Source organism: Mesoplodon densirostris, chromosome 13 (assembly GCF_025265405.1).
Source record: "Mesoplodon densirostris isolate mMesDen1 chromosome 13, mMesDen1 primary haplotype, whole genome shotgun sequence".
NCBI classification, from domain to species: Eukaryota; Metazoa; Chordata; class Mammalia; order Artiodactyla; family Ziphiidae; genus Mesoplodon; species Mesoplodon densirostris.
Window position 1 is genome coordinate 57,473,399 of NC_082673.1, and position 15,219 is coordinate 57,488,617.

A 15,219-nucleotide genomic window follows, 5' to 3' on the forward strand; every position below is an offset into this window, starting at 1 on the left:
TCTCCTAGCTTTAACAAAGATATGGGAAAGAATCATTTTTCTAGATTTAGATACATTTGAGGTGAAAAAAAGGGACAACTGGTAAAAATTTCCCATACATGCATATTAAAACAGTATTCCTTGGACAGGAGAAAAAAGGGCATTTGAGACAACAAAAATGCTATCAATTAACATGAAGATATCTCACTGTGAAAAATGCTATTAGAGAAGAAAGTTTCCAGTCCTAGCAATTAAATACTAGAGATCATTTTTTTTCTTTTTTAATTTAATTAATTAATTAATTAATTTTTGGCTGCATTGGGTCTTCTTTGCTGCGCTCGGGCTTTCTCCAGTTGCGATGAGTGGGGGCTACTCTTTGTTGCACTGTGCAGGCTTCTCTTTGTGCTGCCTTCTCTTGTTGTGGAGCATGGGCTCTAGGCACATGGGCTTCAGTAGTTGTGGCACGCGGGCTCAGTAGTTGTGGCTTGCGGGGTCTAGAGTGCAGGCTCAGTAGTTGTGGCACATGGGCTTAGTTGCTCCGCGGTATGTGGGATCTTAACGAGCCAGGGCTTGAATCTGTGTCCCCTGCATTGGCAGGCAGATTCCTAACCACTGCGCCACCAAGGAAGTCCCTAGAGATCTTTTTCTTAATAGTGTCTCCTTTGCATACTAATGATGGCACTTTATAAGTTAGCATTAGGTGAAATAGATAAGAATTACTGTAGCTCCTAGAACTGGGACTGTGGAAAAAGAGAGGGTTAGAAGTAAATGTCCCCCACTCCACTGAATTTGTGACAGTGTTTAGTTTTGCTGCGGTCACAGCAAATTGCCCTCTCATCCACATAAGCCAGAAGGCTATTTGCTGGGAAAGTTTCTGGCAAAGCAACCCTGTCAGTGATAAGTGACTGAAGACACACCTTAGATGTTCTTTTGCTCTCTGGCTGGGGCTCTGGCCCTGTAGGCTATGTTGGCATAATATACTGAGGGCAAGCAAGACAGCCTGGGACAGGAAAAAGCATTTATTTACAACCCTGTTACCAATTGGAAAAACGAAATTACTAAGAGCTAACTAATAGCAGTAGTTTTTATAAAGCAACATGGTGCTGGAAGGAGGCAGACAATCCCAGCCCTGCTACTTGCTGGCAGTTGATTGTGATAAAAGTTACAACACAGCTCATTTCCAAAATAAAGGCAAAAATTCTTAATTCATGGGGCTGTTGAGTGGATTAAGTGAAATAACATACACAGAGTACCCTACACATGCCTTGGCACACAATTATTTAATTCCTCAATAAATATTAGTGTTTGTGTATCTTCCTCTCCCTCCCTCCCTCTCCCAACTCAGTCATACCACATGAATGCTGAGATCATAGAGCATTAAATTTTAGAGCTGAAAATTATCTCGGAGATCATCCTCTTTATCAAGAACACTTTTTGTCCTTTTCTCTCCATCATCCAAACACGCTGTATTTAGGATAAGATAGCTAGCATGACTATATCAACCAGATACTACTATAACCAAAAAACTTAGTACACTTTGGCCCTGTTTCCAACAAATTCATGATTTCTTTCAGGATCTTTGAAATACTTAAAATATCTCATGGACCACCATTACTATGTGGGACTCCCTAAGTGTCAGAGAACCCTAGGTTGAAGCCTACTGAGCTAGGCCTAACTCCCTCACTTAGGGTTGCCAAGATTAAGTGATTTGTCCAGGGATACTCTGGGTTGCAGTGGGGACTATACACGTCTCCTGGCTTCTGGACTTTCTATTAAACCAGTCTTTAAAAACCTGGATCATGTAGATTAATACCAGTTTCTAAGCCATTGCAGTAAATCACTTAGGAAGTCATTTTGCTTTCAACATTGTTTGAGTTGATACCAATTCTTCCATTCATGTGACTTACTTTAAAAAAAAATTGATTCACCAGCAGTTTCCTCATTAAATTAACCAACTACTATATTCTTTCCTCTATGAGAAGGTTGCTATACACTTTCCAATATGCACGGTCAGATTTGTTAGTAGGCTTTTTTTTTTTTAACATAGCCACATGATCCAATCAAGTTTTATTTTCCTAACAAACTGACACAACTGTGAAAACAGTAAGCATGGTGGCAGTAAGCATTGGAGGGAGGGGAAGAAAGAGGCAAAGTGTATCCACCATCACCCTTTGGTATTTTCAGTTCAGTTTTTCTAGGATCTGAGACTTTTAAAACATTTCTCAAAAAAGTACCTTTCCCAGACAAGGGCCAAGTATAAATAGCCAACTCAATAGACATTTTTGTCTTCCATGAGTAGTTCTCCCTTTCTTCATATGAAAGAAAAATAAAATCCTATTCCTGCTACTTGTCATTTTCTTATGTCCAAAAGAAAAGGTTTGGATTAGACTAGAAGTCCCAGCTTTTACTCACTGATAAGGACTAGATGAGAGTCGCTGAGGACTGGAAATCCCACCCATGAGAAATCTCAAGTACCGTAGAGAAGGGATACATGTTAGCAGGTCGACCAGCCACTTGGACTCTCGTCTTGAGGACTAGACTTTTTAGTAACTTTGTTGGGGAGCACCAGCATCCCTTTCAGCTTAAACATCTGTGTCCATGTAGTTCTCTGACAGTTTTGTTGTATTTTGTTTTATTTATTAATCTTATCCTATGTTACAACTTACTATAATAACAGATGCAGATATAGGCTTATTACAAAATAGAATGTAATTAAATAGGATCTGAAACACTTACATATTCTGATCAAGAGGGGGAAAACAAGCTATTTTCATGGTTAAACTACCCAAGTGCAGGGACTTCCTTGGCTGTCCAGTGGTTAAGACTCCGTGCTTCCACTGCAGGACACATGGGTTCGATTCCTGGTCGGGGAACTAAGATCCTGCATGCCACATGGTGCAGGCAAAAAAGTAAAATAAAATAGAAAATACCCAAGTGCCATTTTTATGTGCTTCAACACAATTAGTTGAAGGAACTAGAAATGAAAAGATTCCTAATCATCTCTTTAGTGGACCAGACTCACAGAATTTTTTTTCTAGTCATCTAGTCATTTATGGTCATCTTTTTATGGATCATGCTTACAAAAATTTTTCTTCCTCACTTTTTGAGTCATCCTCATGCTTCACTGTTATGCAAATCGACTTCTGGATGTATCTAACACATGCTTGCTGATTTCCTAGTAGCCTTAGATTATTTCCAGCTGGATAAAAATACCTGGATATGCTTTGCTAGCACATGTCATCATTGAGTACCCTTTCTAAAGACATACAGAAGCTTGCTGTAGATTGCACTTTGCACAGTCAGCATGTAGAGAGTAGGCACCCTAGTAAAGGTCTAGTAGAGATCGACAATGTAGGGCTGGCAGCATTTTGTAAACATTCTCCAAAGCAAGTGGTTTCCATTTATTAGTCTTCTGAAGGAGTATTTTAAAGGTCAGGAAACTGTTTGTTCCTTGAACTAAATTTTTACACTCAATGAAAAGTATGTCAGTATGCAAACAAACCAAGATTATTTCTATTTATCACAAAAGTTGTTTCTGAAATTACTTCTCAATGTTGATACACCTCATTTAGTTTAATTAAGTACCTGCCATTAGTTTGCTAGAGCTGAAATTAAATATATAAACACAGATTTTTGAAAGAAGCCAATGGAAGAATCAGGCAGAAAAGCATCCTATTGAATGGAAGGAGGTAGAGAGAAGACGTAAAATACTCAGTCAAAAATGACCTTATCCCACAGTCACGAAAAGCAAGGTAGGATACTGGGTTGGATACTGGAACAAGAAAAGGACATGAAGGGAGAAACTGGTGAAATTCAAACAAGGTCTATGGTTTAGTTAGTAGCATTGTATCGATGTTAATTTTCTGGCTTTTGAGACTCATTCTATAGTTGATGTAAGTTGTTAACATTAAGGGAAGCTACATGAAAGATATTAACTTTGCTGAAAGCCTGAAATTATTTCAAAATTAAATTTTAAAAAATGACCTGATCAGTGATTGCATAAATAGCTTTAATAATATTCATGCTTTTAAAGTTTGTGACCATTCTAAATCTTACACTTTTGTAGCATATTTCTTTAATTTTTTTCTTTCTTTTCTTCTCTCGTCATTTTCAGAAATTTAAGGGAAAAATTAAAAGTACAGAAAATGTAAAGGATAATACATCAAATGCCTATATACTCATGAGCTAGAACACATATAAACATCTTTTCATATTTGCTTATATGTAAACACACACACACACACACACACACACGGGTAGAGGAGTGGTAAAACTTCACAAAATTATTCAGCCTTTTCCAATGTTTCAATGCTAGAAGTTAGTTTTTTATAATTTTTACTTATAGTCATTTTGTCCCACCTTGCATTATTAGTCCATTAGGAAGAAGAATAACACAGGCCTTTAACTTGCTTTCTGTTGCAATTTATTCCAGATTTTGAATGTATAAGTATCCATCTTACATGAACTCTGAGTATTCTCTGTGGCCCTGGGTTTATATGTGTGGTGATATATAAAATAAGATTCATTTTATCCCAAGGAAGATACTTAGTATGTTTCCTGATTGAAAAAAACAAAAAGGAAGGGATGATGTCCCATAGGCCAGCTTCTCACAGAGTGAAAGAATGGGGAAAGGAGAATTAATAACTCTGTCACGAGTCCCAGGGATTATTTTCACAGATTGTGGTAAAAGTGTGAACTTTGCTTTACCATTCACAAATGACCCTTTGTGAAATTTATCACCACTCTTTATTATTAAGTGATCACCATAATCTCTTATTACTGGTCATTTACACCAAGATTAAAACCACTTGAACTAACATGTTTCTCTATTATTTTGTTGTACCTTTTAAAAAATATACCAGGAAATGTTCAAAAGGAAATGGATACTCTGTTAAACTTAAAAACTGGTACTTGTGGGTGAACCTTTATGTGGTGCCGCAAGTAACTGGATCCCTTTGTTGAGTTGCAAAGCCACAGCAGGCTGGTATGTGTAGCAAGTGTAGTGCGTAGGTAGGCACATGAGGATGAGTTAAACTACTTATGTGTCTCAAAAGCAAACCACGCCTAATTTCCTAATTTCCATGTAGGTGTATGACATGAAAGAAAAGAAAGGAGACAGAAGAGACCAGGCAGGGCACGTTTATATCTATAGGTCATGTGTTTCCGTAAAGCCTTTAGGCAGTGCCTGTTCCTGTATCCTCACTGCCAACATTAGCATCTTAAATTCTCAATACCCCCTTTGTGTCATACGAGCCCATGATCAATGCTGGTAGACCTGAGAAATAGGCAAGTACAAACTATAAAGGATTAGAAAAAAGTAAGAATAGAGTAAGGGGTAGGCTATTGGGGAAATGAAGGGGTAAAAAAAAGAACAGCGACTCAACACATAGGTATTCAATTAAGTATTTGATTAGAGTGAAAGAATTGACAGCACATAAAGTGAATAAAAAGCAAAAACTAAAAGTGTTTGTATGACTAGGGAAGTATTTGTGTTTTTCAACAGTTCGCTTGCTGAACAGAGTCAAAATTACAAATGTTGTTGGTTGTCTTTTTTTCCCTCTAATGCTTACTGAGATTTCAGAACTTGAGGCTAAAAAAGAAAAAATCTTGTAATGTGAAAGAAAATTGTAAATTATTCACTTTATCTTTTTTTTTTTTTTTTTTTTTTTCTTTTTGCGGTATGCGGGCCTCTCACTGTTGTGGCCTCTCCCGTTGCGGAGCACAGGCTCCGGATGCGCAGGCCCAGCGGCCATGGCTCACGGGCCCAGCCGCTCCGCGGCATATGGGATCCTCCCAGACCGGGGCACGAACCCGTATCCCCTGCATCGGCAGGCGGACTCTCAACCACTGCGCCACCAGGGAGGCCCCACTTTATCTTTGTATATACCCAATATATGGTAGATAACCAGTAAACGTTGGTTGAATGAGTAATGCATGCATGCATAAATGTCAAGTTGGAGGTGATCCAGTATGTCCAAATTCCTTATAGAGAGAAGCATGGGAGTAGCACTTATTTAAGAAATTAGGCATGGTTATGGATACCATCATAAGAAATTATCCTTAAAGCCATTATAGTAAAGAAGCTCACGGAAATAGCTGATACATGGTGGCAGCCAGCAGCTCTAACACCTTCATTTTCTTACCTTCAAAACCGGAAAGCAAGAGGAAAAGGTTACTCTCCCCAAAGTATTATTGTACCTCATTGGTTTTCATTAAGCCTCATGTTCATCCTTGAACCAGATCAAACTCCAGAGAGGATCAAACCTGAAAATCTAGAAATTTTGGCAGGTTCCTAGGCCTACTAGTCTACTTTCTAGAAAACCAGTCATTAAATTCTGCTATTGCTGGAATATAGCTGTAGCTGGGTCAGTGCCTGCCTTAACTGTAAGATCTCTTGTATTTCAGGCACATTGTGTCTCCTCCTGCCCTCCTCAGTGCTCACCTGAGTCTGACCCACCTTCTTTCTTCTTGTTTCAGGCTCCCAAATGTTTGCCGACCATTGGCTTCCTATTTCTAGGCCACTTTCCCAAGGTCTCAGTCCCCACCTTTACCTTTACTCTCCTGAGAATTCTAGGTATCTCGTTCTCTCTACCCGAGCAAGAAAGAATAGAATTTGTATGACAGTAGGAAAAATGTTCATGTGTTTAACAGTGTACACAGTAACACAAAAGCTGTCAACATTTTGATTGTTTTTATGTAGAAATGCAAGTCTAGAATTTTTTTCTTATATCCCTCCTCACCCTAGCTAATAAATATCAATACTTCTAGTTGTGTAACTTTGGGGAGTTAAGTAGAACCTTCCACCAACCCTACTCACGTTCTTCTTTGAGAAGGGATAGGCACTTTCTGAGGAATATAAAGTAAGGAATCATGATGCAAATTTTGTCATTCCAGTTCTAATTTTAAGGCAAAACCTCAGAAACTTAGACAGTATAATATCAGTATTTTGAGGCCATTGCTGCACAGTAGAAATATCCAGTAAGGTTCAAATTCTGTATGTATTAAGTTACTTCTACAAAGAAGATTTTATCGTATGCTTACAAATATCTTCGTATAAATGAAAAGTGCTATAGAGGAGAAAGGTAATCTCGTTCTTCTGTATGCTCCAGAAAAAATGCTGTCAAGCCCATTCCTAATGAGACTTCTAGGGATAAATATCAGCCCTTGCTTTTGATAGTCTTTTCTTTGATAGATAATTACCTTTGCTTTAATAAAGTTGTCCTTTGTTTCTGTCTTAGTTCTTTTGCTTTAATTTTGACCACTCTCTCCAGAGTGATGTTTTAGGGATGATCAGATATCAACACATCAGAAGGAGTACTCTGCAGGTTTCTCACTGTTGTAGAAGAGATTACAAATAAGAAAAGGGAATAGGTTAGAAACCAAATCCTGTGGTTTTGGATTAGAACCAGAGGTATCAGTATGAATTCATGATTTTTAATATATTTACTGATAGATACAGTAATATAGATGTGTGTGTATACATGGGCAGTAGACACACATATACTTCTTAGCCCTCTCTGCTGAGAGGCCCTCGAAACAGTGATACCCTAGCAGCAATGAACATACCTACCACCCAGATTTTGGTTTCTAGATGCCATTCTTCAGCAAAAGAAACCAAAGCTCTGGAGAAATGACTGATGCCAGAGATGGGATGGGAAAAATAGAACTGAGCCTGAAACATCTTGTGGCCAGAAAGTAAAGAAGTTCTCAAAAAATGATGGGGGTATATCACAGTGACACAGGAACCAGCTTGAAGGGGTTCCCAATGGCCAAAGCTGGTTCAATTTAAGTAACAAAGTAAAATAAAGGTAGTATTAGATTAGGACCCATAAAATAAACATCTATGAGTCCATACTGGTATAAATAAATAATTGAACTAATAAATAGAGTAGAAGGGACAGCTCTTTTTACTATAGAATACTAGTTAATAATTGTAGAAGAGTAAGAGAAATAGGAAATCAACATTACCACACACCACAGTAATAATTGTTGCAGGCAAGAAGCATTAATGGATGCTAACATTAATGGGTAAAAGTTTGATGTAATAGAGGATATTTGCATAATCTGCAGATATCTCTCCACAGGATACTTATTGTTTACAAATGGAAAAATAACCACTTCACAGTGGCGAAATCTGGCAGACACCACTTTAGCCATGTGATGAACATTAGTATTACCAGCAAGCAGTAAAACATCTATATCACTTTCCCCAGTATGATGCACTGAGAAAGGTATCACTTCTCTGGTATTCTGGCCAAAAATGCATATAACCTCATTCTAAAGGGAAAACATCAGATAAACCCAAATTGAGAGATATTCTGCAAAATAATTGGCTTGGACTATTGAAGAGACTCAAGGTCATGAAAGACAAAAAAAAAGCTAGAGGATCTGTCACTGATTAAAGGAGACTAAGGATCCTAGATTGCATCCTGGACCAGAAGAAGGACATTAGTGAGGAAAATGGCAAAATTTAAATAAAATCTGTAGATTACTTAATAGTGTTACGCCAAAGTGAATTTCCTGATTTCAGTGTATGTACTATAGTTCCATAGCTGAGTGAAAGATACATGAGAACTCTGTATATTTTTGCAACTTTTAGGTAGGTCTAACATTATTTCAAAATAAAAAGGGTTTCGTTTTTTTTTCTTTTTTTTTTTTTTTTTTAGAGGAAGGGACTTGGAAAGATGACTTCTAAGGTCTCTTCCATCCAGCATTACTATTCTGTGATACAATGATGCAAAATGAAGAATGCCAAAGATTTAAGCACTTTTCTTTCCTGCCTGTCAATTAAGAAATATATTGTGACAGCTGAAAATAGGATCAGATTCTAAACTGTCATTTAGTACAGTAGGATATGTCCTGAATAACTATTGTTTTGACTAATCCTGTACTGCATAAGATGGTCCTTGCCTCCGGGATGGTCACAATCTACTGGTGAAGGTGGTGTGATCTTCCCTTTCAGTCACTTAGATTACTAAGGTCTCTCTTCCTTGATGTTTTAAAATAATAGAGTTGGGTAGAATGATATAGAAATTGAAAAGTCTTGGAAACCTATCTAAGAGTGAACCCTCAAAGTGGGTTCCAAAATTATCCAATCTGGGTGCCTGAGGAGAATGATAAACATTAAATAAGATTTTGTAAAAACCCTAGGAGAGCTTTGATATTAAACACTTCTTGTGTGAGGGACCAATAGAGCATTCACATTAAGATTGCCACCAGATAATTGGGTATTTCATTGCAGGGTAATACAAAGATGCATGTATTTGAGAACAAAGGCTATCATAATTCTGACATTCCCTTAATGCTCATTTGCTAGATGACTGTACTGAATTAAGCCTATACTTGTATACTCCCATTATGACAAATTTTTGAATAATGAATTGGTGTGTTTCATTTAGCAAGTACTTACTGTTGAGAAGTAAATATTTTAGGAAATGTAATGCAGTTAAGTCAGAAATTGTGACTTAAGTTCTAAGCTCCATTAATAAAGATAATTTTTGATTATTGGGTATTTGAGGGCCTGTTTCCATTTTTTTATTTACTGCTCTATTTTTTCTTTAAGTAAAGTGTAACTATGAATCAATAAAATTGTGTAAATGAAGTGGAAGTCTTAGTGCCACTATATATTTGATGAACAAATTTAAGAAATTGATTTTCACCATCATAATTTTTAACAAAAGTCTTAACCCTAATGCCTTTGTGAGTGTGATCGTCCTCTTGAAAATTAGAAGATTAGAAGTTGTGTGTCTTATTTCTGCAGTAGGAACATACAACATATATGCAGTTTTCAAGTCTCCACAGAGTTGAAAAGCCAATGTGGGTACTCTACTTTGAAACGTGTATGCTGTGGGCCTAAGGTGTTTTTCAGTCTTTCATCTCTTTTTTTTTTTTCTTTAACATCTTTATTGGAGTATAATTGCTTTACAGTGTTGTGTTAGTTTCTGCTGTATAACAAAGTAAATCAGCTATATGCATACATATATCCCCATATCCCCTCCCTCTTGCTTCTCCCTCCCACCCTCCTTATCCCACCCCTCTAGGTGGTCTCAAAGCACCGAGCTGATCTCCCTGTGCTATGCAGCTGCTTCCCACTAGCTATCCATTTTACATTTGGTAGTATATATATGTCAATGCAACTCTCTCACTTCGTCCCAGCTTACCCTTCGCCCTCCCCGTGTCCTTAGTTTCATTCTCTGCATCTTTGTCTTTATTCCTGTCCTGCCCCTAGGTTCATCAGAACCTTTTTTTTTTTTTTTTTTTTTTAGATTCCATATGTATGGGTTAGCGTATGGTATTTGTGTTTCTCTTTCTGACTTCACTCTGTATGGCTGACTCTAGGTCCATCCACCTCACTACAAATAACTCAATTTCGTTTCTTTTTATGGCTGAGTAATATTCCATTGTGTATATGTGCCACATCTTCTTTATCCATTCATCTGTCGATGGACACTTAGGTTGCTTCCATGTCCTGGCTATTGTAAATAGTGCTACAATGAACATTGTGGTACATGACTCTTTTTGAATTACGGTTTTCTCAGGATATAGCCCAGTAGGGGGATTGCTGGGTGATATGGTAGTTCTATTTTTAGTTTTTTAAGGAACCTCCATACTGTTCTCCATAGTGGCTGTATCAGTTTACATTCCCACCAGCAGTTCAAGAGGGCTCCCTTTTCTCCACACCCTCTGCAGCATTTATTGTTTGTAGATTTTTTGATGATGGCCATTCTGACCGATGTGAGGTAATATCTCATTGTAGTTTTGATTTGCATTTCTCTAATGATTAGTGATGTTGAGTATCTTTTCATGTGTTTGTTGGCAATCTGTATATCTTCTCTGGAGAAATGTCTGTTTAGGTCTTCTGCCCATTTTGGGACTGGGTTGTTTTTCTGATATTGAGCTGCATGAGCTGCTTGTATATTTTGGAGATTAATCCTTTGTCAGTTGTTTCGTTTGCAGATATTTTCTCCTATTTTGAAGGTTTTCTTTTCGTCTTGTTTATGATTTCCTTTGCTGTGCAAAAGCTTTTAAGTTTCATTAGGTCCCATTTGTTTATTTTTGGTTTTATTTCCATTTCTCTAGGGGGTGGGTCAAAAAGGATCTTGCCGTGATTTATGTCATAGAGTGTTCTGCCTATGTTTTCCTCTAAGAGTTTTATAGTGTCTGACCTTACATTTAGGTCTTTAATCCATTTTGAGTTTATTTTGGTATATGGTGTTAGGAAGTGTTCTAATTTCATTCTTTTACATGTAGCTCTCCAGTTTTCTCAGCACCACTTATTGAAGAGGCAGTCTTTCCTCCATTATATACTCTTGCCTCCTTTATCAAAGATAAAGCGACCATATGTGTGTGGGTTTATCTCTGGGCTTTCTATCCTGTTCCATTGATCTGTATTTCTGTTTTTGTGCCAGTACCATACTGTCTTGATTACTGTAGCTTTGTAGTATAGTCTGAAGTCAGGGAGCCTGATTCCTCCAGCACCATTTTTCTTTCTCAAGATTGCTTTGGCTATTTGGGGCCTTCTGTGTTTCCATACAAATTGTGAAATTTTTTGATGCAGGAGGGAGGAGATATGGGGATAGTTGTATATGTATAGCTGATTCACTTTGTTATAAAGCAGAAACTAACACACCATTGTAAAGCAATTATACTCCAATAAAGATGTTAAAAAAAAGAGCCTTGGCTATGGGGGCAGAGTTTAGATGGGTGGAACTTAGGCAGGGGTGGGGCTTTGGGTGGGGTGGGACCTAAGCGGGTGGGGGGGCGGTGTTCAAGCGTGGGGCAGGGCCTCTGCTTAGGACCTGTGCATAAGGGGGGAGGCAGCACTTGGAAAGGAGGGCCTCTGTAGTGTGGGGTTCCCGAGTTTGGAGATACGGCCCTGAGTGAGGGTGTTTGTGTTCGGTTTAGGCTCAGCTCATTGGAGGGTGTCTCCAAATGTAGAGGTAGGGCCCTGGGTGGGTTGTAGGGGCGGGGCTTGGGGTCTGCACAGCAAGAGGAAGGCTCTGAGGGCAGAGGATTAGGCTCAGGAGCCCAACAGGCTTCCCAGTGCCTAAGTGGACAGGAAAGGCACTGGCCCCATTCCCTTCCATTCCTTCATGCCCCCCCGCACCGTCTCCCCCAGGGTCTGCCCCGTGGCCACTGGACCCCTAACTGTGGGTGTGTCCCTCTGGGTGTAGGAACTCCTCCCCTCCCCCTGCTACCCCTCAGGGGTGCTGGTCCTGGAGGTCTGGCCTTTACTTTTGCTCCCCCTTCCCTCCCTCCCACTGCCTCAGGACCCTCGTGGCTGGAGGGGACCTCTGTCATCAGAGGATCAGGCCTGGGATCTCAGCAGGTTCCTAGGGGTCCAAGTAGGCAGCGGAAACCTGGCCATGCTCCCTTTTGATCGTCTGCCCTCCCAGTCATTCCCCAATTTCCCACTTCCACTGTGGGATCCCTTCCCCTCCCCCAGCACCCCCTCAGGGGTGCCAGTCCCACCCCACCTCCACTTCTCCTCCCCCTTCACTCCCCCCACACCCCATGTCCTACCTGGTCGCTGGGGGTTCCTCCCGTCCCCTTAGGTGTCCGTGATCCCCCACCAGTACCTGGTAGGTGCCCTAGTTGTGAGGAGACAGGAATTCCACGTCCTCCTAGTACGCCATCTTGACTCCCTCTTTCATCTCTTTTAAGTATCAAATATCATTAGAAAAATAAGCCATGGGCATTACATACGTGGTCTGGTGAAATTCAATATTCACAATGACAATTCAGAATATGAGCTCCTTAGGGGAAAGTTAACCCACCACTCTAACTTTGTATCGAAATATCTTAAAGTGTGCCATTGGTTTTATGAAAAGGTTTTGATCTACACTTCGAGTTTAAGTTCAAAAGAAAAGCTACATTTTAAAGTGTATTCCTTTTCTGGGTATATTTACTTTGAACTATAGCATATAGTTTTTCTCATAAATCTAACCTGCCACTATCTGTTTTTAAGACTTTGTAAACTTCAAGTGGTTATGATGTGTGAAGTTTGGATTAAACTAAGATTTTTAGAAAACACATGTTATATATTTTGATTGTTTTGAATTTTAACATGGGCCAGTCAAAAACTTGAGTGTCTCACAAAGTAATATACTGTACTCTGTTACTACAAGAAATCACAGAAAATTGCCCTCTCCCATCATGTTAACAATAGACAAATGAAGCAGCTGTTCTCATTCTTAAATGTAGTGTTTGAAAAACTTGCACAATTTAATGAAAATGTCTCTACTCATAAAACTTAAAATGCTCACACATGGAAAAAGTCATAACATTTTGGCAAATATTGCTTTGTTAGGAATGTGAGTGAGGTATACCTGCTTCATAACTAGAATTCTATATAAATGGCATGAAACTGTGGGGAAAAGCCAACTGAAAAGAAAACTCTTGACAAAGGATGAGTTAATACTCTTAAAAAATGCAGATAGTTCTTGCCCAAACATACTTTTTCTTTGACAAGGAAGAATTATAACATATGCCCCTCTCCATCCCTTCTTTTTTTTTTTTCCAGGAGTAATTCTTGGATCATCATTTCTACTCAGTGTAAATGATTTTCTCCTTAAAACAAGTCTCAAAGAAAGAAGTCGGATTCTGATAGGACCATGTTGTGCTACTGCCAATCTGGAAGCTAAATGGTGTAAACACAGTGGCAATCCAGGCCCAGAACAGTCCATACCAAAAATATCCATTGATTTAAGAGGAGGTCTGCTGCAGGTCTGTTGGGATTGGCCCCATTTTTCCCATAAGTTTTAAACTAGCCTTTGTTCATTGTTCGAACTGTTTCATTAAATGTTAAATCTTGCTGTGGTGAGAAAAGGGTATTGTCAGATTGCTGTTTTACTAAACTTTTTTAACAGCTTTATTGAGATATAATTCACAAACCATACAGTTCACCTAATTAAAGAATACGATTCAGTGGTTTTTTACTATATTCACAGAGTTGTGTGGTCATCACAACAATCCATTTAAAAACATTTTCACACACCCACCTCCAAAACCCTTTATCCATTAGCATTCGCTCCCCATTATCCTCCAATTCCCTCTCCAGAACTAGGCAACCACTAACTATTTTCTGTCTCTACATATTTGACTCTTCTGGACATTTCATGTAAATGGAATCATGTGAAATGTGGTCTTTTGTGAATGGTTTCTTTAACTTAGCATAATGTTTTCAAGGTTCATTCATGTTTTTGCAGGTGCCACTGCTTTATTCCTTTTTATGACTAAATAATACTCCATTGTATGGATATACCTCATTTTATTTATCCATTCAGCAATTGATGGGTGTTTAGATTCTTTCCACTTATGTGTAGACTTTTCTAATTACAGAGTAGTCAGCCTGTCTCAAGCAGTTTCATCAGCAATAATGTAAGAACCATTTCCTAATGACAGGTGGTTAGCTATTATGGTGTCTGATGACTAACATGATATATAACCTTACATTGCAACCTTTTATGCATTTGATTTGCAGGCAAGTATTGAATGTGTGAGGGTATCCAACTTATTTCTTGATAATTTTCTATTTGGATAGAATTTGAATGTGTTTTTTTTAACATCTTTATTGGAGTATAATTGCTTTACAGTGGTGTGTTAATTTCTGCTATATAACAAAGTGCATCACCTATATATAAACATATATCCCCATATCACCTCCCTCTTGCGTCTCCTTCCCAACCACCCTAACCTACCCCTCTAGGTGGGCACAAAGCACTGAGCTGATCTCCCTGTGCTATGCAGCTGCTTCCCACTAGCTACCTGTTTTACATTTGGTAGTGTATATATGTTCATGCCACTCTCTTGCTTCGTCGCACCTTACCCTTCCCCCTCCCCATGTCCTCAAGTCCATTCTCTACATCTGCGTCTTTATTCCTATCCTGCCCCTAGGTTTGTCAAAACCATTTTTTTTTTAGATTCCATATATATGTGTTAGCGTACAGTATTTGTGTTTCTCTTTCTGACTTCCTTCACTTAGTATGACAAACTATAGGTCCATCCACCTCACTACAAATAACTCAGTTTCGTTTCTTTTAATGGCTGAGTAATATTCCATTGTATATATGTGCCACATCTTCTTTATCCATTCATCTGTCGATGGAAACTTAGGTTGCTTCCATGTCCTGGCTATTGTAAATAGAGCTGCAGTGAACATTGTGGTACATGACTCTTTTTGAATTATGGTTTTCTCAGGGTATATGCCCAGTAGGGGGATTGCTGGGTCGTATGGTAGTT

General features: G+C 38.7%; 1 protein-coding gene across 10 annotated transcripts in view; it reads left to right on the top strand.

Moving 5' to 3' along the window:
* VPS13B (vacuolar protein sorting 13 homolog B) overlaps positions 1-15,219 on the top strand; it is a 791,444-nt gene that overhangs the window by 614,268 nt on the left and 161,957 nt on the right. For all 10 annotated transcript variants that reach the window (XM_060116054.1, XM_060116052.1, XM_060116058.1 and 7 more), the window contains one exon: positions 13,502-13,704. In XM_060116054.1, coding sequence (XP_059972037.1) covers positions 13,502-13,704 — 203 coding nt within the window. The remainder of the gene's footprint in view (positions 1-13,501; positions 13,705-15,219) is intronic.